Source organism: Rhynchophorus ferrugineus, unplaced genomic scaffold (genome assembly GCF_030347505.1).
Source record: "Rhynchophorus ferrugineus isolate W39M unplaced genomic scaffold, kcgeb_rfMv2 rfM3, whole genome shotgun sequence".
In the NCBI taxonomy this organism is placed as follows: domain Eukaryota; kingdom Metazoa; phylum Arthropoda; class Insecta; order Coleoptera; family Curculionidae; genus Rhynchophorus; species Rhynchophorus ferrugineus.
The window spans coordinates 68,228,004-68,241,812 of record NW_027472582.1 but is presented as its reverse complement, the minus strand read 5'-3'; the positions used below and the strand labels follow the sequence as shown (position 1 = coordinate 68,241,812).

Below are 13,809 nucleotides of genomic sequence, written 5' to 3'. Positions count from 1 at the left end.
CAATTTAACAATGTTCTAGTGACAGTCTATGTCTTTTCGGAATACTTCCTTTGTGCCAAATATAGAATCTCAAAACAAACTCGCTTCGTTTTCAAAATAATACGCTGTAATATTTCTTCAAAATGACTAAAATCTATTGTGTTGAATTAAAAAAAGCAATGAAAGACTGAATATTTTAAAGTCTATTGGATATTTATGTTCGTGAAGATTCTTTAATATTCACTTATTCGATAATTTTTGGAGTTTTCGTTAACAGTTTAGTAATATTATAGTCATTATTTATGAAAAATGTCACATTTTAACAATAATTAGAAGCATTTTTTTGAACCACACTATAATAAAAAATTGTCGTATTTAAAAATAAATATTCGTTCTATGACTAGAATATAAGTATTAGTTTAATATTACAATTAACATAAGTTATGTAGTCGAATTTCAATAATCTCAAACTCTAAACATATTGAGTTTCTATGTGATTTTATGACTCTCCATAGAAAAAAAATTCAAAATCCAACAACAAACCACCACATGCGCCGGGTAAAAAGAACCCTAAACCGAATTTAATACAAAAAACATTTTCATTTGTATAAATGAAATTGCAAAAAATAACAAGCAATTTTTTAAAAATATTTGAAGCTTGTATAATAAAAAAACTCAATACAAACATAACCACAAATGGACAACCCGAATATTTCCTTTTTTGTGATCTTACTTAACATTATAAAAGAGATTTGTTAACAAGTACGATACGATTTATCAGACCATTATATCGGTACTGTCATCTATAAAAAAACTTGCTCCAGTTTTGACCAAATTGCATGTCACAAACCATAACAATCGTAATATATTAATTTGCTCAAATTGAGAATAACAAAAAAAGCATCGCATGTAAAAAGGTCACATCGATGGATTGAAATGATAATGTAAATAATTCATGCAATCAAGATACTTAATTGCCGATACGGATCTAACGACGACTGTAATATCAGAATATTTATTTGTTCCATCATCAAACAACTAAATATATATTTTTGACGGTAAAACGCCATGTAATATAATGGAAACCATTCAAATAGAAATGTAATGATATAACGGCAATTAGTAAATGATGGTTTATACTTCCTATATCATAAACATGGAGTAATTTACATATAATAATGGCATTATCGATTTTGTAAAATTATACGTAATAAACGAAAATGAAACAAAGTATATTCATCAAAATAGTATATTAGGCTTAACATTTTAATAACAAAGACATATTAAATTTTTGTCATTAATAACACTGAAAAACAATTCAGAATTTTTAAAAACTACGAAACGATGTTTTCACAAATTTACTTTAGCCGGATTATATTTCTAGTATCACAGAAATTTTGACTATCATATCATATCATATAGAAGAATTATACCTTGAAAGGGTTCATAAATAGCCTTGAGAAAATGTTTGTATATTCTTCAGAAACAGTAAAGATCAGACTGTAATAGTGTAACAGGTCAATTGAAAAGTCCCCGGCCTACAATATCGTTTTTTCTATTGAACATAATTTCCTTCAAGGGTGATACACTGATTATAGCGACCTTCCAACTTTTCGATACCTTTTTTGTAGTAAAATTCGACGTTTGCCTCAAAATAGGCCTCAGTTTCAGCGATATCTTCTTCATTCGACGAAAATTTCTTCCCAGCGAAAATCCTTTTGAGATCTGAGAACAGGAAATAGTCGCTGGGGGATAGGTCTGGAGAATACGGTGGATGGAGAAGCAGTTCATGGATTTTTGCTATCGTTTTCACTGACTCATGATACAGCGCATTGTCTTAGTGAAGCAGCACTTTGTGTTTCTTCAAATGTTTCTATGTAATAGTCGCTGTTGACGGTCCTTATTTCTCCAAGGTAGTCAATAAAAATTATTCCAAGCGCATCCCAAAATACAGACGCCATAACCTTGCCAGACGACTGTTGCGCTTTCCCACGCTTTGGAGCGAGTTCATCGTGTTCATCAATGGATACAAAAACTCAGGTTTATTATACTTGATCATCTTCAAACACTGTTCTGAATCATCAACTCGTCGTTGTTTTTGGTCAAAAGTGAGCTCGCGCGGCACCCACTTTGCACAGAGATTTCTCATACCCAAATATTCGTGAATGATATGATGTACACGTTCAGTTGGCATCTTTACAGTGTCTTCTAATTCATCCAACTTCAATTTACAGTTATTCAAAATCATTTTGTGGATTTTTTAAATGTTTTCGTTGGTAACAACCTCTTTTGGACGTCCACTGCGTTCATCGTCTTCGGTGCTTATTTAATTCTAAACTTAGCATTCCTATCCTTGATGATTGATTTTCCTGTGGCAGTGCCCGGAAAATCGGCATCCAGCCAAGTTTTTGCTTCATCTGTATTTTTTCCCTTCAAAAAGCAATATTTTATCAGCACGCGATATTTTTTATCCATGTTTTTCACAATAACAAAAGTTGCTTTACTCAAAATGCTATAATTCACAAAATAATGATCGGACATCTGCCAAATTTATGTAGGCATCTTTTGAGGGTTAGGTCTAACTAAAAACATATGGATTTAGTTCTAGTATCGCCATCTATGTATTAGGATTAACAAGGTTTACGTTCAAAAGTGGCCGACTTTGGTATTGAATATTACATTTTCTTCTTCGACACACACTATCATAGTTACTATGAAAATTTTTGTGGAAAAGGCGTGAATAGACTGAGATATCAAGAGGCACTAAATATGAATAGTAACTATATTAATATAGTATCTTAAGAGAATTCTTGCCATCAGTAAATGGTTTATAGAAATTTATTTAACTCCATAAGGCAGTACTTTATCTTCCTGAAAACTGACATCTTTTCCCTAGAATTATAAGATGTATAAATGATTCAAAATGTTTTCAAAAATAATTCAAAAAATTTTCTAGCGGATGTTTAAACACGAACGGGAAAATTGTCCCAGTCACGCCAATAACCTGGCTGGGCAAGACCGAATGTCTTCTGGAATGATTATTATTATTAGGTATATATTTTTATTAAGTTTTTTTAATTAAATTTTTTTTTGGTTTTTAGAGTATGTGGAATCTTCTTCTGAAGCAATTGGTTGATACAAAGCGACGGTAAAAGGTAAAAACACAAAAAACCTGTAAAAATAATCCCAATATATATATATATATATATATATACTAGCTGACCCGACAGACTTCGTCCTGTCAAAAAGATTTGTAATGTGGCAGTTTTTGTGCCTACGTATTTTAAAAAATTCTCCTGAACAGAACCATCACCCTGGTGATAGGGCGTTGTGAATAAAAAATAATTAAATAAAACATATATAAGGATTGAAAAGTAAGTAATCGCTTTATTGTTAATCATGTGAATCATAATTATTATTATTATTATCATTATATTGCTTTGTGGTATACGATGTTTTTTGTTTGATTACCTGGCGCATAGATAAACAAATCTGATGGTTTTCCAACACGGGAACAGGCAACATACAATTGACCATGTGAGAAACATGGGTTTTCTAGATTAATACCACAAACACTTAATGATTGCCCCTGGGACTTGTTTATAGTCATAGCAAAAGCAAGCCGTCAACATGTCTATAGGAAATTTGCCATTACCAATGTCAATGAGTTGTTTAGAGAATATGTTTCCAGATTGGTCATTTTGCAACTCGACACGCATATTCTTGCTTAAATGAAGTACTTTAACATGTTTCCACAAATTGGAGGACTTTAGACATGCATTGAGTTCATCAGCTGGCGTTGATCGTGGAATCACTGGCAATGTTTGACGAAAATCTCCTGCTAATAAAATCATTGCACCACCAAATCGGTTATTATTGCTACGTAGATCTTTTAAGGTTCTGTCTAAAGCCTCCAAAGATTTTTTATGTGCCATCGTGCATTCATCCCAAACAATCAATTTACATTGCTGCAAAACCTTTGCCATTGCAGAGTTCTTCGAAACGTTGCAGGTTGGAGTTTCATTGCTTTGCATATTTAATGGCAATTTTAGTGCTGAATGGGCTGTTCGACCACCTTCAAGCAAAGTTGCTGCGATTCCCGACGAAGCGAGTGCAAGTGCAATTTTATTTTGTGAGCGAATTGTTGCTAATATTAATGAAATAAAAAAAGTTTTTCCTGTACCACCAGGTGCATCTAAGAAATAAATCCCTCCAGTTTCATCATTTGTTACTTTCATAAGAGTTTCAAATACATACTTCTGTTGTTCATTTAACAGTGGAAGATTTGTTTGAATTTATTCTTTCAAAGCGTTGAGATCATACAGTCTTTCTCGATGCAACTCTTGGTTAAAAGCGTCATGCATTGGACGATTGGGCGCGGTCAGGCCTAATTGAATTAATAGTTTGTTTGACATTATCAAGCACATGTCCTCAATTGAAATCAATGCTTCATTGTAAATTTCTTCACTGATTTGTATATTTGGATTTCCCATTCTATTCCGTATTTGATACAAAATATCATCACACATATAATCTTTGTACTTCATCCACAAATCAATTGGGTTTGATGGGAAGCATGTAGATATGATTATAGAAAACAATGTTCGTATTTGATGAGTGTGTGATGATATTACAGCATCATTGAGAGTTTGATCCCAATGAGCGTCATTTTCAAGCAATTGCAAACGTTGACAGGCTTCTCTGTAGGATCCACACAATTCACCATCAACAGTTCGTAACTGTTGGAATGATGTTGGGCCACGTACATTGACTAATAGCAGTCGTAAATAAAAACATTCATCATTGCTTGGATGTACTGAATAAATCCGGCCAATCGCATCGGTGGAATATACATCTGTATATCCTGGAACTGGTTTTCCTTGTTTCCGTCGTATAAATCTCCTTGAGGATTGATTCCAGGTATAATATTTTGGCATTTCAGAATATAGCAATGTTTGTGCGAAATCATCGTTTCGGCATGTCTCAAAAAAACTGGTTAATGTAGTAGATGGTGGCTGAGCAGCTCTTTGTACTGCGTTCTGTGCTGTAAAATACACTCTTTGTCCATTTTCTAAATGCACAGCTAAGTGAACAACAGAAGGGTGTCTCTCATGAATAGGAAAAGAAAATATTCGCCAAACTGCTTCATTACTACTGACATAGCGGCCCATTTGGTATTGGGTAACTTCATCATTAGAATTCTCTGCACCAATTTCAATCACAGCCATATCACTCCCTTTGCTTACATATTTGCAAATGTATTTAATCGATTTCACTGAATGGCAAGATTCAACGTTGATGTGTGCTTTGAATGTCTTTGATAAAATGGGTGAATATGGAACAATCCAACGATTATCTATTTCAATATCTTGTTGATTTAATTTGACAATTGTTGATTTTCCATTGTCTGCTGTCGATCTGCGACGATACAATGGATAACCGTCATTACCAGTAATTGTTTCCGATATTAATGTCCGTGGATATCGTTTTGAACATTTACCATCCATCATACACGGTGAATTTTGATTAAGAGTTCCACAGGGACCATGTATCATGTTTTTGATAACTACCTCATGCAATCCAGGATCTACTTGTACATTAGGGATTTCAGCTGATATCACTGCATCAACTTCATTTGGCCTTATCTTTTCAACCAACCAAATCAAAATGTGTGCATGTGGCAATCCTCGTTTCTGCCACTCCACAGAATACATCCAGCAGCGTGTCTCACCAAACACATTATGTTTTACGATGAAATTCATTAAAGATTTCAACTTTTGTCTAAAGACTCTGGCTGTAATATCATGACGATCAATGGATGATTTCCCAGGTAATAACTCCTGCTTAATTTCTATCCATTGCGGATTGCATGTAAATGTGATGAACAAATCTGCTGTACCATAATGACGAACATACGACATGGCATCTTGAGCATATTCGTGCATATGCCGAGGGCTTCCGATGTATGTTGCTGGAAGAATAGTCATCCGACCGCCATTCTGTGCATTTCCATCAGTATTAATCGCATCTCGAAGGTGAATATACTCTTCAGATCGGAGTTTGGTTTGATTCAACCTGATGAATGTTAATCTCTCCGTTTCAATTTTAACATACATGTCATCAACATATTTGTGATATAATCGCCGACATTTCAATATGCGATTATCTGCATTTTCCCGAATCATTAGGCGGTATGAATAATAGTTCATTGAACTGACTTTTTTGTTGGTTTCAGAACCTGTAAACAGATTTTGTTTTAATAACATTCAAATATAAAATTAAAATACATAATATAGTGACTGAGATATTATCGCCATAGCTAAACTAATATTTTAGTTACCTGTAATGGGATTTATCATTTTTATTGATAAATCGTAGCCATCTTCACCTTGCCAAAATATAATGGGATATTGCAGTGCATCATATGAGCGGTGTGTTTCCTTTATAGGTTGTAATTGAAAATTCCGACGATGTAAAACAATATCACGGGATTCCAAGTTTTCTCCAACTACAACGATAGCAACTTCATCAATAGTTGGTGCATTAAAACGTCTTGTATGTTGACCTGCAGGTGTTTTATCAGCTCTGATTACAATTTTGTGATTATCGGATGGCATCAGATCCAGGGCAGTTTTAAACAATATAATCAATTGATTGTGTTGATGAAATAAAGTTTGTAATTGTTCTACAATAGACCTTTTTACTAAATTGTTATGTGCACAACGCAGATCAATTTCTTGTGGTGAATTGCCCATAAAATAAATTTGCAGGAATTTGTTGTCGCTATCTGACACTGGTAACAGTGAACCTGCTCTGTGATATATTTGCCCTTGTATCTGTAAATAAAAAAAATATTATGGTGTGGTATAAATTAATGGATTGTCAATGATCAAACTTAAATAATATTTGATCTTAAAAAGTATATATTTAGTTTTAACTAATATCTATCAAATATAAAATATAATAAAAGTGTCACTGAAACTGAATCACCATATAATATGATGACTAAGTGATATATTTCGTAATGATTAAGAAATTGAAGATTAGTAACACATCTTAACTTTGGTGACAGAAAATTTTGTTCGCTAAAATAATTATGAGTAACTGCTATAATACATACCTTGAAAGTTGGCATAAAATTTTCCCGAACTGCATTTGTTGCCCCAAATGAAGTCATTTGAAAGCAATTGTTATATTGTTGAATATGTGTCAAAAAGTGTATAGAATCTGTTCCTATTCCTGAAACCAATGAGTACAATGGTTCTGGTGGTGGATCCAATTGTATCAATTTCACTTTACCATTTGCGCAACACAATCCATTGGCTTCGTTTTTGTATTTTAATGCCTTACAGTGTGAGCAAACCAAGTTCATAGAACCAATAACAACACATTGGTAGTTACTGTAGTCAATTGACACATCGTAACTGAAAGCAGCTGGATTCAAACTTGCGCGATTATTAGTTGAATGTCGCGCTCGCGCTTCACGCGAATCAAATATAAATTATTTTTTCACTAATCACGAACTAAACAAACACTAACTAACTAAACACTCTGCACAAAACACGATATACGAATTTGTTTCGTGTATCACTTGACAATTCATCTGTCATCTGTCAAAAGTCATCTGTAACAGACAACTTTTTTTTTTAAATTTGATATGACTTGAACTCAAATCCTTTTAAGCCGTACAAATTATTTTATTTATTTAAAATTTGAATTAAATTTTAAACAAATAAAAAATTTTAAATAAATAAAACAATTCGTACGGATTAAAAGGATTTGAGTTCAAGTCATATCAAATTTAAAAAAAAAAAGTTGTCTGTTACAGATGACTTTTGACAGATGACAGATGAATTGTCAACTGATACACGAAACAAATTCAAACAAAAAGGGCTATTTTTAGGGTTTTTCCAGCAATAATTCTAATTTTTTTCGCCGTAAAAACCATCCCTGAACTTCAACGAACATTTAAAAAAAAGATTTGGCCAAATTGGTCCAGGCGTTGTTGAGTTATGCGCTTAGGAACATATTTTGCGATTCATTTTTATATATAAGATATATATATATATATATATATATATATATATATATATATATATATATATATATTTTAGATATCTCTCTCATAACACCATTCAAATAGATAGCTCAATATAGATAGCTATATGGATAGCAAAATAGATGGCTCCTTAGATTACAGTGCAGTCAGTAACGAGTGCTGAACTAGTCATATTATATAACATATAGATAACTAATTATACAACAATAACTTTTTTATTAATCTTTTAGACCTTCAACAATCTGTGGCCAATAAGTGTTATGGGCAATAAGTATTATGATATGATTTCTGTTATACTGTATAACTCTACTGATATGTAGAAGATCGCTTCAGTAAGAGATCTGCTATGCAAATTTATAATCTAAATCTTATTCTAGGTACTATTCTAACTTATCCTAACTCTATCTTAATTTTAATCTAAAGATTATTATATCTCACTCCATGTATCTGTTAAACACTTCGTATGGTAGTTTACGTTTGAGCTTACGCACTTCACTGTCATTGCGCACTTTTAACTGCTTGGCGGGTGTATTGGGATGCACTAACAGTCTTTCAGAGTATTTTGCACTAACACTTCGAATCACATTCATTATGGGTTCTAAACCCGCAACACTTTATTCTGGAACCTCTGGAGGATATCTATGTTAGATTTGCAATTAGAACCCCACAGTTCAATGCCGTAGGTTCAAATGGGTTTTGAGTTTTTAGTAAGCTGCTTGCGTTCTGTCACTATTGTTTTTTCATGTTAAATGTCGATCAAATTCTAATGAGAGACAAGTTGTTCTACAAAGGGTGAATGTACATGTGTAGATTTTGTCTCATTTTGCAACAATATATAAGAAAAAATATATATAAACAAAACTTATATATAAAAAGGACTATATTTCTACAAAAAAGAAATTTGCTAGGTTGGCATAAAAATAAAAATGATATTAAAATATTAAGTTATCTCATATCATCTTCTGAATAAAACTTCGGTCTATTTTTACCACATAGCAAGTACTCAAAGTTTGCGACGGTCGCACTTTATCTGTCGAAATTTATAAAGTTAATATAAGATCGCCATCTCTCGGAGCGTGCAAAAACGCCGGAAATATAGTGTCGAAATCCACGTCCTTTGTTAGCGCACATGGCTCAGAGCTAGGAATGTTTTATAGACTTACTTCCACGCAGAGCCGTTGTCCGAGTGGGAAGCTCTTATTGGTGTTGGCTCATTATCGCTCTCTGCGGTTGACACCAATTAATTTCGTTGGCAGTTTCCATAAATAAACCATAAGTGTCATAGTCCCGTAATATATTGTTTGTCCGCGACGGAAAAAGAGAGAAACAGAGGAAAATCATTTTCAAGGGTGTTTTGTTGGGTGAATGTAAAAATTGCGAAGATTTATTATTATTCTAGGGCGGACAACGTATAGTACATCTATAAATCATCTCAAAGAGCGTCTTTATAAACCCTACTTTTATCGGTTATATATATATATATATATATATATATATATATATATATATATATATATATATATATATATATATTATTTTTTATTGTTCTATATTATGTGACATTAAAAAATACATACAACTCTACATTTTCACTTTTCTATCACCAACCCTTGCTCTTTAATAGTCATTTTAATAATTTTATCATTTATTATCAATTGGTAAGTTATCCCAATGGTCACTTCTCAACCAGTAAACAGCACGAAGTAGAGATGACAACGAAGATGGTCTCCTATTTCTCTAAAACAATAAGCCTTCCCTCACTCCCTCTGCAGTTTTCGGCTATTATTAGTGTTTATAAACATTATTGCTATCTCAGTGTAACTCTCATATCAAATATATTCTCAAGTAACATTATTATTTATTTATTAATAACTAATATTATTGAATATAATTTGTTATTAATAACTAATAAAATTATTAATTTTGATTGTTATTCGCAAGATCAGTTAACTAAGTGATTTACATAACCTATTAAATACTCAACACGTGTCATAAGTTCGCTCAAACAACTGCTATTGAGTTGTAAGTATAAATTATTTTTATGCGTTTATTATAACTTCAAAAATTATTCTTTCTTATTTATAACGAAAATATTGTTGGGAATGGTGAAAAACGAATTCGGTGAAAATTTATATTAAATATAAATAGCAAAAAAAAAATAGTCAACGGTGTATGTATAATTTTGATATGGAAAGTGCTATAGTCTATTCAAAATAACAGTGAACTCAACATTATCACGATGTTTTTTGTATTGCCTATCGAAATTTCTAAATTTGTTTTAAACTGAGACTATAAGTTCCTTCTGATTTTATTCAAGTTAAAAAGGGATACGATACGGTCGGATACGTTCGATCATGTAACCGCTTCAGCCTACAAAAGTTGTCAAATGTCTGCAATATTATTTAAAACATTAGTGATAATAATTACAGGTTAAAAACTGGCAAACGTTATTTTGGTGCCTTGAAAGGCTTGAATAGGCCACTCTACTCCACCCGTTGTATTCTCCAGATATTGCTCTTTCGGATGTTCATCTACTGTTTCGTTCTTTTAAGCGTATTAGAAAGTGGGTCGAATGTTGGATCGTCTCCAAGGAAAACGAATTTTATCGACGCAAAATCTTCATGTTGCCCGAATAATGAATATGAATAGACTGTATTTCCTAATAATATTTATAATTAAATTACTTGTTATTAATTAAATTGATTTTTGTTTAATTTTACAAATTTATAAAGTATTTATAATATTGTCCAAATATTAATATATATATATATATATATATATATATATATATATATATATATATATTATATATATAATATATTATTTATAATATTATATATATTATATTATATATAATATATATATATATTATATATATGAATATATATATATTATATATATGAATATATATATATTCATTATAGGTTAATATTGTACTAAAAATATTATTATACGTCATTAGTTATAAATGTCAATAATTGTTGCATATTACGTCAAGATTTTAAAGTCACAGTTTAATGCAAATGTCAAATAATTTCATACATTTTAACATAAAATAAATACAATTTAATCTATTTTCTGTTATATCTCATATTTACCAACTATTATTTATCTGGTCCAGTTCCATACTGTTTACCATGTGCTCCAGAAATCATCATCACAAGACGATCTTATTCAACCTGGTTACTAGACTGACTGGTATTATTTTCCATGTTAGATTTCGCACTCTTGCCTTATGAACATTACAAATTGTAACGAATCGTCAACATAAATTTATATCGATGCTGGGGCATGCTTGTAAATCCTGTTTACAATGTATCTGCAATGTCGGTACTGGCTCTATTGCAATAGTCTGAGGACTGTCCTGTCTTGGAAATTGTAAAATCCCTTAAGACCTACAGGAAAACACTTTAATGTGAAATCACCTGAAAGTCTCTAGGAATTATCGTTTTTCCGGAATAAAATATAATATATACTCTGAACTAATTTAGACTGCTTATATTATTAACAGATGTTATAGATATAATCCATCCATCGTCATATTTATCAGAATTGAATATTGTAGACCCAACCTTTATAAAATACCAGTCCTAGATTCAGTCCTGGTAAGTAACAATTCCTTTAGAACCTACAGGAAAACACTTAAATGGTTAGTAACAACAAAGTCTCTAGGACATATCGCTTTTTCGGCATATATTAATAGTCTAATAGATATTAATAGATGTTATAGATATAATCTATCCATCGTCATATTTATCAGAACTGAATATTGCCGGCTTGGTGGCGCAGTGGTAAAAGCGATGGGACGGTCCCCCTACTGTTGCGATAGCCGCGGGTTCGAATCCTGCCGGTGCATGGTCGTAAATTTATGTTTGTGATTGTTTAAAATTTGTGAATGTTCTAGGCAAGAGTGTAAAATCCGACATCGAAAATGATCCCAGTCACGCCAGTAACCAGGCTGGGTAAGACCGGATGTCTTCTGGGATGATTTCTAAAGTTGGTCACTCGCCAGTTGGTAGGCCTAATGCTGAGGACCGTGGTTCGGGGACCACGTTAAACTTTAGGCCCAGTCCAGATAAACCCATAGTTGGTAAAAGGAGACTTTAATATATATATATATATATATATATATATATATATATATATAAACCCAACTTTTACAAAAATTCCCGAAAAATGCGTCTTTAAATCTCAGCTATATCAAACAGCGTTTGCTTGTATCAGCTGACAGGTAATATAATGAATGACTGCTATAAAATGAGATCGCAAATTTTAAATTATGTACGCCTGTTTATAATTAAATTCATCAATTACATCCGAATAATAGTTTTTTATTAAAATCACCGCTCGGTTTAAATAATGCAAATTTCTTATTTGCCTGGTCATATTTCACCGTAGAAATAGTATTTTCAGCTACTTTATTTGCAACATCGAATTTTCATAGCTACGGCATTATTAATCAAGCCAAATGCGCAATGTGACTTATCATCATAAATTGTATTTTTAGTTGGCGAAGGCGCGCACCTTATTTCCAATTCCCTTTGTTTAAATTCGTTGAAATTATTTGTCCTCATTTGAAATGCTAAACCGACAGTAGTAAATGTACTATGTAGGTACTTAAAATAGAAAGGTTTATTATTGCACCAGTTATGTAATATTCGTGAGCGTTTTCCGTGGTTGCTTTTTGTTTTTCTTTGATAACTAGTCAGATATTCCGTTTCGGATATATACGGGTGTTATTTAATTTCGCGTTCTACGGTTATGACGATACTAAACGCGCTATTACGTCGAAAAATACCGTTTTAATTTGTTTTAAAATTAATTTAGATCAATATATAATTCTCTACATGTTTATAGCTGTTAATTAAAACCCGTATAGCCTTATAATATGCTGTTATACTGTATAGAGTGACTTAACGCTACTCTTGAATGGTACTGTGACAAAAAGTAAGATGAAGAATCGATCAGCTCAAACTGGTACCTTTCATCACCTTCAGAGCTCTAGCTCTGTCGACCTTTTATTATATTAAAAAATAATTTAGTGCTAATATTTTCAGTTAGTTGAAGGAGATAATCAAATATAAAAAGGCCTTAAAGACTATTCTAGAATCTAATGTAACTATGTATTTGGTGTTTATTTATGTCAGATTTATTTATGATAACAAAAATATTCGAAACATATGCATTAGTTCCGAATATTTAAATAAGTTACTTTCTAAGATATCGATCCTTTAAAAGTGTGTAAATGATAAAGTGTTTAATATATCAGTTTTTCTAAAAATTGTTTATAACTTAAAAGATAGTTTAATTGACCCATTGATATTCTCCAATCATCATGAGAACTATGATGCAACAAAATGTGAATTTTCTAAGTAAACAAATATCACACATAATTGTTACAACATATGTATTTATTAGACTGTTACTAGTCGTTGGAGAATAATCAGAGCCCCCCCTTTTGCCAGTAAATTTCGTTAGAGAGGTAATTACCGATGATATTAAATAATATAAGTCCCTACAATTTTATTGAAAAAGTATACATATAAGAATTAGGGACATGCAGCTTTTTTATACACTCTTAGAGGTCATAGGGTTTAAACGGTATAAAGATAACTCTAGGAGAGGTTTAATGGACTTTCCAGACATTACCTTTAAAAGAATTCAATTTTTAAAGGCATAAAATAAGACCAAGGAAGGTAAACTATTTGAATTTGTGTATTTTGATGAAACTTGAATATTTTAAACTGGTTCATTGTGGCACCATTGGCAAG

General features: G+C 31.8%; 2 protein-coding genes across 6 annotated transcripts in view; both read right to left on the bottom strand.

Moving 5' to 3' along the window:
• The window catches only part of Ten-a (Teneurin-a transmembrane protein), a 1,091,387-nt gene that overhangs the window by 887,440 nt on the left and 190,138 nt on the right, over window positions 1-13,809 (bottom strand). The window lies entirely within an intron of this gene.
• Window positions 4,268-7,587, bottom strand: LOC143192484 (uncharacterized). 2 transcript variants are annotated; one of them, XM_076397862.1, is made up of 4 exons: window positions 7,100-7,249; window positions 6,545-6,815; window positions 6,320-6,487; window positions 4,268-6,217 (listed from the first exon to the last, which is right to left on the bottom strand). In XM_076397862.1, exons 1-4 carry the CDS (start codon window positions 7,154-7,156, stop codon window positions 4,275-4,277), a joined length of 2,439 nt encoding a protein of 812 aa, XP_076253977.1. In that variant the 5' UTR covers window positions 7,157-7,249; the 3' UTR covers window positions 4,268-4,274. The 2 variants fall into 2 exon arrangements, with proteins under 2 accessions (XP_076253977.1, XP_076253976.1); XM_076397861.1 differs by having other exon boundaries at window positions 6,320-6,815; window positions 7,100-7,587.

Bases quoted from the DNA above. Each gene is read 5' to 3' on its own strand.
- LOC143192484 (XM_076397861.1), bottom strand. From the start codon at position 7,351: ATGAACTTGGTTTGCTCACACTGTAAGGCATTAAAATACAAAAACGAA. The intron at 6,816-7,099 runs GTATGTATTATA...TTTTATTTACAG, and splicing joins ATTTTATGCCAACTTTCAAG to ATACAAGGGCAAATATATCA. The intron at 6,218-6,319 runs GTAACTAAAATA...ATCTGTTTACAG, and splicing joins AATGATAAATCCCATTACAG to GTTCTGAAACCAACAAAAAA.